The sequence below is a fragment of the Agelaius tricolor genome, unplaced genomic scaffold (assembly GCF_023055355.1).
Source record: "Agelaius tricolor isolate 1412-34295 unplaced genomic scaffold, bAgeTri1.0.p SCAF_3, whole genome shotgun sequence".
NCBI lineage: Eukaryota > Metazoa > Chordata > Aves > Passeriformes > Icteridae > Agelaius > Agelaius tricolor.
Window position 1 is genome coordinate 7,320,478 of NW_027269263.1, and position 15,807 is coordinate 7,336,284.

Below are 15,807 nucleotides of genomic sequence, written 5' to 3' on the forward strand. Positions count from 1 at the left end.
CCTTTAGTTTTCTAACCAACATCCAACATTAATTGTTTCAGACACATTGCCAATACGACAGAAATTGAAAATTTTTTTGGACCATCTGCTTTGTGTCACTGACCAACCAAAGATGCTCTGCTATCTGTAGGCAGGCAAACCCTAGCAGAATATTCCCTTCCATTTTCTGTGGCATTAAAGATTCAGGTACCACTCAGTGTCATAATTCAGGTGGAGAATCCAAGCAGTAAGTTCCAAGCTACTATCTACTACAATCATATTATAACTGGAATAAATGTTTCTCTAGAATAACTTTCATTAGAGCATTTGGATATTTTTTCTTTTTAGATTGTAATAGCTCACAGAAAATTAAGTTGCTGTTTTAAGTAAGCCAACAAATCCATTTGTGTCTGAAATAAGAGCTTGCTCAAGATTGAGCTTTTGTCCAGCAAAATGAATATTTAGGACTTCTCAAGTAATCATTCAGTAGTGACTTGAAATAACCATTTCACTTCATCTATTAAATGTGAACAGAATGATAATTCATTACAGATGTGCATCTATCTTTTTTTGGTAAGTGTATTTAGGGGGTAGTAGGATTCCATGGCCACCCAGATGCAGAGTACAAGCCATCTCAGGAGGGTATGTACCACTGCTGAGACAGAAAAATCCTCAGCTGGGTTGGCCTAATATCAGATAACAACAGACCAGGACAAAGAACTGTTTCATGCACTGCCTTGTCTCCAGATGAGGTGAAGGGCAGATGACAGGACAAACACACAGTGCTGGGCTTCACACAGAACTCCCTATGGGCTGCACTTTCCAGGACTGAGGTGGTGCCCAAGGATCCTTGATGGGGCTTCTGACACAATAAATTTGTTCCCATGGCATTCAGAAAACATCACAATTTGTTTACACTGATTTAGTGCAGATCTGAATGCTCACTTGCCCAGTGAATGGAATTTTCATGCAGTGGCCTCCAACACTGTTAATATTGCTGCAGGACAAAAAATGCAACACTGGTGAAGCAGCATGTCACAGCCCTAGAGAGGTAGGATCTAAGCAAAACTCATTTCATTCAAATAAATTCTCAGGGAAAGGTGTTACAGACTCTGGAAATGGCAAAGGCACAGCCCAAGAGGTAAATTACTGCTCTGGGGAGGATAACACAAAGACTCCTATTACAACCCCAAAGCATTGAGACCCAAGACTTTCACTGCCATTCAGAGCCTTGGCAGCACAAATGTTTCACCCAAGGATGAGAGATTTGGTTTCAGATCAAAAGGGAGAAATTATTGTTGTTCTCCACCTCCCCCTTCCTTTGCACTGATGATCATGTGCAGTTATTTCTTTATTCTGAACACTATGTTTTGGTATTGGGGACACCTCCCAGATGTCCCCCAAACTGGTGCTTTATGAGCTGCCTTTGCTATAAATGCTTTAGTGTTCCCTTATCCACATTTGGGTAAGGCCCTTTCCCCATCTGAGAGCCAGATTTAAATGGGTTGGAAGTTACAGGTGGCTGGAACACTTGGTGGGTGTAAAGCACTGCCCATTTCTGGTTTTGCAAATGTGATGATGATGATGATGGGGTTTGCTGGCACATGGCACAGAATCTCCTCCTTGATGCCTTATCTCCCCCAGCACAACTTCTTCAGACAGCTGTCAGAGAAGTTAACAAGATAAACATTGGAAAAATCCCTGACGATTCCATCTGGTGCAGAGAAAAACTGCCTGGCCCAGGCACAGCAGCAGCTAAATGCAGTGAGGGAAAGGGAAGACTCTGGATGTGTCACTGCACCCTAGGAAATGGCAACACACTAAAACCCCATTCAGTGCTGAGAGGGGAGATGTGGAAATGAAAGAGGAAGCAGAAGAGAGCATCAGAGCTCCTTAAGAAGCCTTATTCTGAATTAAATTATTTCAAAAACTTAGCAATAAACCCACTCAAATTTACTTTTTTTATTAGAAATTACTACTGAAACAGGCCCTTGACTGACTCCAACTTAAATTGCCTCACTCTCCAATTATAAGCAAAGTCCAGAAAGTATTTCAGCCCAGGCTCTTTCCACTTTAACCAATTCACATCCAAAACTGGCAGACACCAATGCATTAATTTATCCAGCAAAGAACACCCTTACTCTTTTAAGGAGATTTCAGAAGATGGCAGGAAATAATGAAAGTTGAAGTCTTTACCAGGCAGAAGCCCCACAAAAGCCATCATGACCTCACCCAAGTAGATCTCTAACAGCTAAAAGTTACTTTGCTCATCTGACCTGTGAAGAGACTTAACTGTGCTATCAATGTGATTTTACCTCACAAGAAACAGTGCAACCACAGAACTTCCAGAGATCCCATTTCTCCAGGAGAAAAAATTAAACTAGAAAAGCAAGACCCTATTTAACACATTTTATCATGGTCAGGCAGGTCTGAGTGTATTTTTTTTGCATGCTTTCTGCTCATCAGGATTTTCAAATTCACCCCTGTAAAGCCTTCAGCTGCTGGACCCCTGCATACACCAAAATCCAGTGCACACTCTCTGTCCTCTGTCTTTTACAAGGTTATAGGAACAGGAGCCAACCCTTCACATAAAAAGCAAGAGAAACTTGTAGGCTTTATCTTGGGCTGCCCTTGGTCCAGGACAGCTCATTTAGCACAAGCTAATCTTGGATAGACCCAGGTCAACCTGACCTGAAAGGATCTTAATTGGGTTAGTACAACCAGCTCTGGATATCCCATTGCCATGGTCTGATTCACCCCATCAAAAACAGGATGAAAAAGCCACCAGCAGCAAACACTGGCATTATGCTGCTTAAAGTTTGTTGGGTTTTTTACAACTGGAATCAAGTTCTGAGAGCTCAGAACAGTCTAAGAGTTAAAGGAACACAAACAGACCCAAGCGGTCAGACCATGGCTGCAGTTTACATACTCATGGGGCAGATCCAGGACAAGGCTGTGTGCAAGCCAGAATTCCTGGAATTAGTTATCAGAATTGTATTACAGATGTTCTCCTCATAATTCACCTTACCCAAAGGGGAAGAACATATTCTTCTCCTCTTACAGGGGACATTAAGTCCATGTCAGCAAGGAAGATGGAAAGAAAATCCAAAGATTTGTCTTTTTCTTTTGGAAAGAAAGAAAATCCAGGAACCTTTTTTTCCTTTATTGCTGGATTATCACTATTACAGATGAAAAAGACAAAAATAGGATCTAATTAAAATAATACACTGTTTTAAAAGCCATCAGCACTGCTTTATATTCCCAAGCTGGCTACTTTCTGTTGTTTTTGGTAGAACCAATCACACTTCTATTCTTTCCACAATACAAAACAGGAGGTGCCATAAAGGAGTTTTACCCACATGAGCATGGAAGGGAAAGTAGGAGAACTCCCTAATAAAGGGGGCAAAAGAGAGAGGAAGGGGTATCCCAGAAATTCATCAACCTCCCCCACTTCTATGGGCTTTACCCCAGAGAAATTCCCATAGAAATTATGGCCAGGTCACCTGGGATGCTCACAGCAAAGTTCTCTGAGTAGAACACTAAGAAGAAAGAGATTTTTCCAGAGACAGTTACTCATTGTTTCCAAAGTGGTTCTATTAAAAAATATATGTTCTCCTGCAAGTGAACATGATTGATATTTGAAAAAAAAAATTTGAGTTTTTCCAACTTCCCTAGTAAAGAAGGAATGCATTGTCGACACAAAACATTGTTTAAATGCATGTTCTTTTTCCATCTATTTCCCTCTGAGTGGCTATTTAACAATGGTTTCCATTTTATCAAGTATTTCTACCCCAGTCAGTCTTGAGTTTTATTCAACAGGAAATTCAGCTAAAAGCAGGTATCAATAGCTATCTATAAAAGTCCAACACCCCAGTTCTGCAGTAAAGATTATGACTTTTAACCAAACCCACTCCTAGATAATCGGCTGAAGCTTTTTACAGCCTCAAAATCTACTCATAATTTAACATTGCATTCTGTCAAAAAAGCAACAAGGTCAAAGTGTTTCATCAGTTGTAGTCAAGCAATGCTAAACAGCTCAGAATTTGGCCCAATTTTAATCAATACAAAGAAACAGTATTACTCACTTGGAAATTTATTAACTCTGATCAATAGATTTCATACAACAGCTGCACAAAATCAGCCAACGATGCAACCTATACAGAACACTGCAAATATTTGCTCATTGGGAAATTACTGTTGTTTCCTTTTCTCTTTCCAAAAGATAACAGTATTGCAAAACATGATTTAGCCAAGTATTCCAATGCTAAAGGTGCACCAGTTGTATGTACACAGCAGATTACTGGACACTCCAAAATTGAAGGGGAATCAGTTCCAGATGTTTTCCACTGATTAAATTCAGCCCGAGCAAGGTTAAGCAAATGACAAGCAGCTGCTTTTCTTTTTTGCCACAGTCATGAAAAATCCCCTCAGAGCTCTGAGTGACTCTAACTGGCTGACACTGGGTGCAGCACCTTTTTCCCCTGAGTTTTCATGATTACAGAGACTGTGAACAGCCTCCAGAGCAATGAACTCCCTCCACCTCCAGTCTGTCAGATTTTATGCAGATAAAAATTAAAAGGAAAAAGCTCAAAAATAAAAACAAACAAATATTCTTTTAAAATACCCCAGTGATGTAAATCCTAAACCACAGCCCCCCTCACTGCACACACTGCTGTCTCCTGAAGCAAGTCAAAGTGGAACTAAAGAAATATTAAGATGTCACTAAACCAGGCCATGGCTCAATGCAGCACTGGCATCGCCTTTATAACCCATCACTTCACTTCAAACAGGGCAGAAAGACTTTTTTACCTTGCACAGAGGTTGACACAAAGCTTTACTTCTTAGGCTTGTCTCCTATTTATCCTCAGACATTCAGAGTTTTTTTTCACACCTGATGGGATTAAACTGAAATAAAGACATTGTGTGTATGCATATGTGTGTGTCCTTAAGCAAACTGACAGGTCAGATTTTCCATCCCTGCATTTATGCTGAGCAGGGCAAGGAAGCATTTTCAAAGCACAGAACTTCCAAATTCTTTCCAAGGCAAATATTCCCATGGAGCTGTGGTTGGGGAGATCTGGGAAGAACAGCACGCACGCCTAATACCAAAATTATTTCCAAGCACTGTCTGTGACTGCAAAGAGCTTGCTGTGCAAAGAGACACATCAAGCAAAGTAAATTGCTTAGAAGTGGCTACACCTGGCTACTTCAACAGGGAGCAAAACTAAAATAAATGGAACACTCAGCCTTTTCTTCTCTATTTTTCAACTAATGGTTATTATATACGGACACAGCCCCCTCCAAAGAAACAGTGTTTATTTTGATTCTAATTATAGAATCTTGTCAGCATTCCCAGCTGACATACAACAGAAATAAGCAAAATACATGATTTTCAAGACACTAATTCACTTTGAAGAAAAGTATATTTTAAGGAGTAGTAAAAGTGCATGTACTACTCCACCACCCAAGTAAAACCAGTTTAAAAGGCTGTAATTTTTATACATGATGCCCTCATCTTCTACAATAATGTTTTGTCATTCCCATCAGAAAAAATCCCAAATTTTTGTGGCTAAAAAGTAGTTTTATGTTTTAGATTAAATAATATCATATTTTCCCCACAGAGCATTCACTACATTTGCTGCAAATACTAGCTTTTCTTGCAAAAGCTGCCATTCCTGATTACCACTCCTCCTTGTTTATGCTGAGGATAAACAACCGTGCAGGCCCATGTTTAATCCTGCACTGACTAATTGCATTCTCCACTTCTGTAATGCTGTGTCAGTCTAAAAACACTTCATAAACAATTAGGACCTCACAAAATCTCCGTGACAGAGACAAGACTTACATTCATGGAACAGATGATGCAACCCAAGCACAGTGAGTTAATTGTCTGCCCGAGGTCACCCCCAGAATGGGTAACAGAATCCAGGAATTCAGCCCTCCCTCCTCAGCACGGGATGAGCCTCAACACCAACACAAGGATTCCAGCAGAGCCTACCAAGAGGTGTTGGAGCTTTGTCACTGCCTTAGATCCTCATTTGGATCCTCACTTCTAACCAATTTATTTTGTGGAAAAGGGTTTCAGACAAAAGCTGACAGTTCCGGGCTTTTTTACAAAACCAATACATACACACACCAAAAAAAAAAAAAAAAAAAAAAAAGGAAAAAGAAAAGGGGGAAGAAATGCAGTAAGTTATCCTTAGTACCTGTTCTCACCTTCAGTAGAAAAGCTCCATGTTGGCTCAAAAATGCCTTCACTTCCATGCAGCCACCAGGGAACTGCAATGAGCCTCACAGCTTACAGCATAAAGTTCTGTGTGTGCCACCACTGGTCCAAATGCTGGTTGGGATCCCCTCCTCTCCCTGTTTTCCTTTTCTCACCCACTGCATCACATGGATATGTGCCTTGCAGTCTGAAATTAAATTACTGCAGTTTGAAGTTTGGTTTCTGGCACTTTAGACCACAATGCTCCATTTCCACACTGGAGTGAGACTGTTGCTACCTCCATGAAACTGAGCAAAAAGATGGAATTCTTAAGTGGCCACAGTGAGATAAAACCAAACTGTGTAGCACATCCTGATCTGTGCTTTTAAGGGTTTATTTAACAGAAAATACAGCTAAAAGCAGGTATCAATAGCTATCTATAAAATTCCAACACACCAATCCTGTAGAAAGATTTACTTCTAAGAAGTCTTTACTTCTAAGACTTTTAACCAAATCCTCTCCTAGATAACCTGCAAGGATTTCCAGCTCATGTTCCAGAAACTGTTTTCCCAGACAACCTTAATTTATATATTAGTTCCCCATTCCCTGCTGCACAAGCTGCAGGACGATTTTTAATATTAAAGTACATTGACTAATTAGAAAAATCTCAGCCTTAAGCAAGTTTCCTCCCTAAAGAGGGAAACCTCAAATCCCAATTTCCCTCTTTTCCTACTCTCTCCAAGAGTGCCCTTGCTTCCCCAAAATGGTTTGGGCCACCTGACCCCAGGCAGGGCAAGTGCAGCAAAGCTGGAGCCCAACACATCCCTCAGGACCACGAGTCAGGGACTCCTTTTTTCCACACTGTGGGATCACATCCCATAAGCAGCTGGTTAATAGACTGGAGATCAGGCCAAGCAGCTGCTGGATATCCAAAGTGTGGGGACAGATCACTGCAGGGAATTCCTGATCCAGGATTAGGGGTGGGGACACTGCAGGAGCATCTCTGCCCTGGGGAAAGCTCCCAGGCTGCCTTCCAGAGTGCTCTCAGCCACTTCTGGGTCAGTCCCAACTGCATATTGAATAAAAATTCCTCTCTAATCCACAGCCTGGAGCACTGATGGGTTTATTTAATAGCACCCGAGGCAGAAATCTCTCTAAACGTATTTGTCATTTCAACAGCAAACCTCTGGTAAATGTTTTGTGAAATATCATATTCCAGCAAGTTCTCATCCACTGTACATCTCCTCAAACTCCTGGGTGATCATCTCACTGCTGGGCCTGGAGAGACACCCCAGGACTGCCTCTGGCTCCCCTTCACCAGCAGCAGGAGCCCCCCAGAAGCCAAAACCTCTTCCCAAAGCAGGACCTGCCTCATCCTCACACCTGGGGCTGTCCCTGTCCCATTCCCATCAACCCTCATTCTCACACCTGGGGCTGTCCCTTTCCCATCATCATCATCCTCACACCTGGGGCTGTCCCTGTCCCATTCCCATCAACCCTCATTCTCACACCTGGGGCTGTCCCTTTCCCATCATCATCATCCTCACACCTGGGCCTGTCCCTGTCCCCATCCCTTTCCCATCATCATCCTCACACCTGGGGCTATCCCATTCCCATCATCATCCTCAGTAGCCACACCTGGGGCTGTCCCTTTCCCATCATCATCCTCACACCCGGGGCTGTCCCATTTTACCTATATTTCATGTGTCCTACCTATTTTCCCTTAGATCTATTTTCTCTTAAATCTATTTAGACACAGACACATTTACATATATATGAATTTACAACTGCATCTCATATCTATTCAGCCTTATCTCAATTTACACTTCTGTGTTTACACTTAGGTATTTATTTAGACTGTGCCAGCCTACACTTCTGTTTGGATTATATTTTAACACTAATTGCACAGAAAATCAATTTAGACTAGATATCTGTTTAGAGCTAAATATTAACACTTGCATCTAATTACACATCAGCCTGTTTAGATTTAGGTATTTATAGAGCCCTGTATATAACCTCTATTGAGATTACATACATCATCTACTTTTGCCCTGCAATGCAAAGCAAATGTAGGTGGTTCCAGCTGGACAAAAAATTCCTATTTTAAATCATCATCCTGCATCTCAGCAGCCTCCTGTCAGTGCTGTTAGTGGCTCTCAGGTTCCTTCTGATCACTCCCTGGCTCCTCAGCTGTTTGCTTTGCAAGCCCAGAGAGATAAACCCACCTCACTTGTGCATCTTTTCCAGTCCTTTCTCTTATGTTCTAACTTTATTTGCTCCTCATTAAATCCTTTGCCAAGTAATAGCAAGTGACACAGTTTGTAGTGTCAATTTTAGCACATTCAGTGCTAATTTTCAGGGGACAGAAAAAAAACCAACTGTTTCCTGACACCATTACTGTATTCACAGTTGGTAACTGGGCCAAACTTTTGTTCTGCAAAGATTTCCATCTCAAGCTTTGGCCACTGAGAAAAAGCTCACAATTCACCCAGATCATTCTCATCTTTCTTAAGTTTTGAAACAGTTGCAGACTGGGATATTCATGTGAATTCACTAAGGAGCTCCTATGTCTCCCAAGTCATTCTATGCTGGATCAGCCCTGCTGTTAAATTTGCAGGACCTGAGGGATGAGGCTTCTCTGGCTGCTCTGTCCAGACCTTCCCTGACCTGACCCTGATTTAGCTGTAGCAGCAATTTCTCTAATTGAGCAGGTGTCTGTATCTTGTTTTACTTCTGTTTATCTTTGTGTTGCACAACCACGGCTTCGTATCTGCAGCAGTTATTTCAGTAGGATGAGATATTTACAACCAAATAATGACAGAGTTTACAGAAATTCAGGCTGGGCAGAATATCAGAGGCCTTGAGAAGTGGAAACACAGGATGCAGTGTGTGAGCACAGGCAGGAGATAAGAGATGGGGCACAGGCTTGGCACTGGAGACCCCACAGCTATAAACAATTCACTAATGGTCAGTGGAAATAAAAAGCAGTCTTGAAGCAGGACAAAACTGGTGGTAAAGGTAACAGAGAACAAAGAAATTCTATTTCACATACATAAAAGGGAGCATAAGATGGTAAATTCTGATGAAACCTGGAGCTGCACAGCAATGAGGAAATGTGTCAGAGGGTGTTAGGAAACATTTGTAAGTGACCCAAAGTGGATCCCAGGAGGAAAAGGAGAAACTGTCACCACAAACATCATATTCCTCCCTGTTAAAGACGTGAGATTTCAACAAGTCATTGTGTATTTCCCCTCTTCCTTCTGCAGCAAATTATACCCAGGAACTAAATGAGCATAAACACCAGTCTAACAGGCAGAATTTTAAAAGCAAGTTTAACAGTTTTAATTGAATTTTTACTATAGTTGCAGCTTTTTAATTACTAAGAAAAATAAAACCCAACTATTACATTTGAGTGTCTTTTGTAACAATTAGATCTAGACTAGTTAGGTGAAGATGTCAGTAATTCTAGTACCAAATTCTACTTTTTACTTTTATAATACGTGCTTACCCTTTTTGATACAGAACACAGTATAATAATTCTTAACCTACTTTCTACCATATCTAATCTATTAACTCTGACTTTCCATTCTTGAAAAACCTTATTTCTCTCTTTTTTTTCCCCAAGGCTAGCTATGTCAATAGGTTCTTCCAATACATGATGTCATGAAAACCCCACAAGGGCTGGCATTTAGTGAGAAGATTCTGCTGATTCCTCAAACATATCAAAAGAGAAACCCATTTACTGACTTTGTCATCAAGAATAGATTTCTATGACAGGGTCTTGGATTTGCTTCCTTCCTTCTCCTGCCCTGTGCCTCACACAGCAAGACCATATATGTTCTGGATTTCAGAGTAAAAATGATCAGGGCTGCATCAGTACTGTGAAAGAACTTAACAAAAAATTTACAATTTATCAGGTCAATTTATAATCTCACTTTAAGAAGCTGCTTCTGTGTCATTAATAGTCAATATGTTGACTCAAAGACAATTTATTTGCTTCTCCAATTTTCTGCATTTTTTGATGTTTTAACAGTTACCCGAAATACTCATTTCGGCAACAAAACACCTATGCTGGGGTATGCATAGATATTTTCATTTTTCAGCTCATAATTATTTTTCCCCCCACTGCTGTGCTGACAGTGTCTAGAAAAAGCCTGAGGCAGCTACAAACACCTTCCCTCACACAGCACTGCCATGGTCTCTGGCAACATCTGGTACAAAGTCCCTGCTCAAGTCTGATGTGACCAGTGATCCAAACCCTGGTCTTAAACCAGGCACGACAGGGAGTTGAATAAATTCAGAACAAAAATAAATTTTTAAACCTCAAAAGCTGCCAGATTTAATCAGAAGTAACAGTGGGTTTGGCAGAGTTAGATGCTCTCTTCCTGCACCTCCCCTCGCCCATCCCCACCCCCAGTCCTGTCATCAACTTTGGCCATGAGAGATAAACCACAGAATTCACTGGAAGCTCTCACTCAGGGCAGCCAGGGCTGAACCAGTAAAGACTGAAAACTTGCTGGTAGAGAGGTGTTTCCACAATTCTCACACGTGAGCAAGTACCATCCATGCAAGTCCTGAACTGACAGACAAATGGAGATGTTGAGCAGCCCTGCACTGACCAGAAATTCTCACTGCAAAGCCACCACCATCTGCTAAACCCACCTTCTTAAGAGCATGACATTTGTCAGAAGCCTGGTATCTGGATACTTTCTCATGCTGATTCAGTGCATGCCTTTGTATTTATGATTTTCAGACTTACTGGCAGTTATGCAGACTCTCAAAAGCTTTGGTGTTTGCTTTATTCTGTTAATTTTGGCCACGTGTTTTTTCTCACCTTTCTCTCAGCTTGTCAGCACTGGACTCTCTGAATCCACTTCACTTAAAATGTTTGCTTCTTTATATGTACTGCAGACTGTAATCCATCTACACCAGCCCCTTTTCCCACTGGGAAATGCAACCAGTCTCTGGGAAAAACCAGCTCACTTCCAGACAGGTGAATGCTGGAATGTCAGCATCCAAACTGGCATTACAGACAGAATAAATCAACAGCAACACTACTGCACATTTTAAATGAGAGGGACAACAAAGGTAAGGGAGTCAGAAAACTGAAGTGTCCTCCCCTCTTTTGGTAAAAATTTGCTTTTGTGCAGTTTTGCTTTAAACTGTGCATACATCAGCACACAAGAAACTCCAAAAATCAAACAGAAAAGCACTATGATAAACAGGGAATTTTATTTTTAGCCCAGCAGAGATTTATCACTGTGAGAGTCTTGTGACTTTGACAAATCTAACAATAATGAGTTGTGTATACAACCTACAACAGCTGACAGAGAATAATACATTCCATCTGCTGGAGCCATCCCAGGAGGCTGACCTTCAAGGTCTAAAAACTTTCAAATTTCTATTTTTTTTTTTCCTCCCTAATAAAAAGCATCATGAAACAGCCATTTGGTTCATTTTGTGTAAGGTGCATTGTGGTGAATAGCTGATGTTTAAAGAAAAAACTCAAAATGCATCTAGAAAATTCCAGTCACACCAAAATGCTGTTTCCCTTCTGTATGGATCAGTCTCTGTGACCTGCCACTCACTCTTGCCCTTCTAATTAACTACAATCTTCATACTTGAGTGCCTTCTTTAAACCTTACAGGAATATTAAAGATGTCAGAGGGCTTGCACATGTCTTATCCTGATAACAGACCCTGCCACAGAGGAGTAGGTACAAGGACAGCCAAAAGTACAGGTAAGGATTAATTTCAGGACTACAGAGAACACTTATGGATATAATCTCAGGTAAGAATGAAATGACTGAAGGTTTTAAATCACTATATCAAAATATTAAATCATACACCCTGGTATGAAATAGTTCCTTAGCTGAAGCAACGGGCACCCATGAAAAAACTAAAAATACTGCACTGGAGGGCCACAAAGATGCTCCAAGGGCTGGAGCACCTTTGCTGTACAGACAGGCTGAGAGAGATGGAATTGCTCAGCCTGGAGAAGAGAAGCCCTCCAGCACCTAAGGGCACTTTGTGGAAACACTGCAGAGGGACTTTTTACACGAGCAAACAGTGACAGGACAATAGGAATGGTCTGAAACTAAAAGAGGACATAACTAAATTAGATATCAGGAAGAAATTGTTCCCTGTGAGGGTGGTGAGGGCCTGGCACAGGGTGCCCAGAGAAGCTGGGGCTGCCCCATCCCTGGAATTGCCCAAGGCCAGGTTGGATGGGGCTTGGAGCAACCTGGGATAGTGGAGGGTGTCCCTGCCCGTGGCCATGAGACTGGAGGATCTTCAAGACTCCTTCCAAACCAAACAATTCCAGGATTCTTTGATCCTTAAGGTCCCTTCCAACCCACCCCATTCTATGCAATGCTTTCCTATGACTCAGCATCACACTGACTTTCTAGAACTTCCTAAATCGCCATGTTGGTTTTAGCTTTTACTTATTAATTTCTTTCTAAATAGCTTCATTTTGAGAGATTTGACTTCCAACAAGGAAACTATTATTATGGAAGAATTTTGGCCTTTCCCTTTCTGTAAGGATAGACAAATTCTGAGTGCTACAGATCATTTTTCATCAGTCACACCCAGAACCCCATGTACAGTGTAGAGGTCTGGAGTAATTTTTCTTTTAAAAAAAGAAAAATTTTTGTTTCAAAACTCTACCATTTTTGGTGAATAAAGGTCTCATTTCTCTATTATGCACTATCCTATAAATAGGGTTTTTTATTCCACATACACAGAAACCTCTCAGAAGCCTTAATATTGATCATCTCTGTTTTGTAAGGTTTCCTTTTTCTCCAACCTACTTCATAGAAATAAAGGAAAGCATTTGTACCCATCTTGGGAAGATCTGCCTCCTAAGCAAGGTTTGAGCAAGCCAAGAGTAAGATGGGTGGATGTGGATGCATGAACAATTAGGAAAATCCTATTTCCAGGAGAAAAGGTGTGTTCACATAATGCCACTGTTAAATTAAGGCAAACATCTCCTTTTTCAAGGATACTTGAACTAGATTTCTATCTATTTCTGCCCAAAACAAGGAATTTTGTCAGTGGGACTGTTACTGTGTTGCCTGTTCCTAATAGGCATTTATTTTAGGCTTTCCTACAGTCCCTCTCTCACACCTGAGCAGAGCAGCAAAGAGGGCTGGTCCTCTAGGTCAGGCCTAGAAAAGTGATCTGATTCAACCTTGCAGTTTGCCATCATCTGCAAAACATCCAGCCCCCACCAGCAATGAATAAAATATTCCACTACAGCAACACTCAAATAGAAGCTGGCATGGCCCCTTTCAATTACCTTTTTTGAATGATGGTCCTCTCTGCCTTTTCTACTTTCAGCTTTTTTTGACAGGAAAAAAAAGCCCCATTTTTACCGGCTGGAAGCCTAGCACTTCCACTCCCCAGGAATAGAAGCCTATTAATTCTGGCAAGGAGAACTTCACTGAGAGAAATCAGGCTTAAACTTTTGAGAGGTGTCAAGAATGTTCAGTCAATTGAGAAATTGAGCTTGCCAGCTACATTCCTGGAAGCTTTGCAACAGAAGGAATGAATCAGGAAAAGCAAATTGAGTGTGATTTAACCCCGATACTGGCTAAGGCAAAAGGTGAAAGAAAACGAAAAAGAGACAAAATTTAATTGCAAAGGGAATAATATGCATGGCTGTCTCTCAGAATAAGAATAAATTCAACCAGCTATAATGAAAGTACTGGAAGAAAACATTTTCAGAAAAAATGGGGGAAATTCTTTCATTTTCCTGACAGGCAGAAACACCACTCTCTTTCCTATGACACAGAGCTTTGCTCAGGTGAACTGTGACCATTGAGGAAACACAGCTTTAGTGAACCAACACTGGCAGAGCTGAGTACAGCCAGCAGAGTCCCCAGCATCTCAGTGGCCTCCAGGACTGTTACCAGCAGCTCAACACTTTGCTGCTTCCATCCATCACACCAAAAATACACTCAGCAAAATCTGCTGCCACATGGTCAGCAAGGGAAGCTGCTCCAGCCCAATAAACATGCTGAGAATGAACACAATATTCTGTTATGATATATGGAGTTAAAGCAGAAACTTTGGTTGTAAATATCATACACTTCATGCCCTCTCCCAAAAAGCACTGGAAATGCCTCTGGGTATGGAACAGAACTCAGATTAGGAGTTCAAGATGCAGCAGATCCAGAACAGAACCCCAGCCCCATCAGACAAAGAAAATCAATGCAAAAGGGGAAAAATCAGCTCTCCAGAAAACCTTCTTTTGTAGTAAACAATACCATTTTATATTCCACATTATAACATTCATATCTCCATTACAAACTTAATTTTAAAGAAAGGATTTAACAGACAAAGCAAGTATGTTAACTAAACAGTGAAATTCAGAGAGTTTCCACATTGAAATATAACCATTGCTTAAATAAACACACAATATTTTAAATGAAACAACAGAAAAAAAAACCACTTATCAAAACCTCTTAGTTGATGTGGGCATAAAAATAGTTATTTTTTCTTATCACAGTTTGTTAGCACAATGTTTAAGAGGGGGCTGTAAAAAAAGTAGAAATATTTTTCCTGGTTTATCTTTCCTTCTTTCAGAAGGAGGTAAAAAGAGGTAAAGTTAAAAGGTGGGATAGACCTGAGGAAGATTTCCATCCACCTCTGAAATAATTCAAAAAAAGAAGAATGATCAATGAATCTTAACTGATGATGAACAATGAAAGCTCTTTTGATATTCACACCATATGAATTAAAGACTTCCTTCCATTCCTGTCCCCCTATTTTTGTTATGCAACCATCCTTGGTTGAAGGCATTTTGATTTACTGATTAGCCAAGAATTGTTTTCTCATAGAACTCTTCCCTTCATACATCAACTCCTTTTAAGTTTGTCCCTTGAAAAATGATAAATTGAGCATAAGTAAGTTACCTTTAGGTTCACCAATGTAGAACGACACGTCCTTTTTGTCCTCTTGCTCATCAATGTGATCATAAGTGATCTGGGGAACAGACAGGGAATTTTCTCCTGGGCTTATTACAGGTGCAGAGCCATTCCCACAGCCCAGCTTCCCTTTTCTTCTGGATCTTCTGGCCTGTGAGAGTAGGAATGGAATGGTCTCAGAAGATGCTGTCAAACAGACAGCACATTTGAGCTTCACTGTACAGTGAATTCACTTGAGGTCGAATGTTTTTTATATAGAGGATGAAACTGAAATTCAGTGAAAGGGCTGAAACCTTTGTTTATGGTTTAAAGTGTCTGACTCTGAAATAAAACATGGTAAGAATTTGATACTCAGAAGGCAACTAGAACATTCTGAAAAATCAGGTGATTAGTAAAATTTCACAAATTGGGTCCAAAACTCAAGGCATAGAAAATTCTAATGACTTCAGCACATATCACCTTGTCAGGAATATCTTTCTAAAGCTTAAATTCAACATAACCATAGACTTTGAACTATGAACTAGGCCCTGTGCAGCATATTCAACTAAAGAAAACTTCACTTTTACCAAAAAGGCTAAATTAGGCACATCAGGAGAGCAGAAATCCTTCCTCCTGCCTCCAAACAGTTCTCTTGATTTTAGAAGCCTAAAGACAGCCTAATAAACACACTATAATTGGTCCTTTGAAATGAAAA

The 15,807-nt window shown here is 40.7% G+C and overlaps 1 protein-coding gene across 1 annotated transcript in view; it reads right to left on the reverse strand.

Annotated features, from left to right (window-relative positions):
- LOC139587776 (potassium voltage-gated channel subfamily KQT member 1-like) overlaps positions 1 to 15,807 on the reverse strand; it is a 410,234-nt gene that overhangs the window by 348,464 nt on the left and 45,963 nt on the right. The window contains exon 10 of the mRNA XM_071422333.1: positions 15,102 to 15,264. Within this exon, the coding sequence (XP_071278434.1) occupies positions 15,102 to 15,264 (163 nt within the window). The remainder of the gene's footprint in view (positions 1 to 15,101; positions 15,265 to 15,807) is intronic.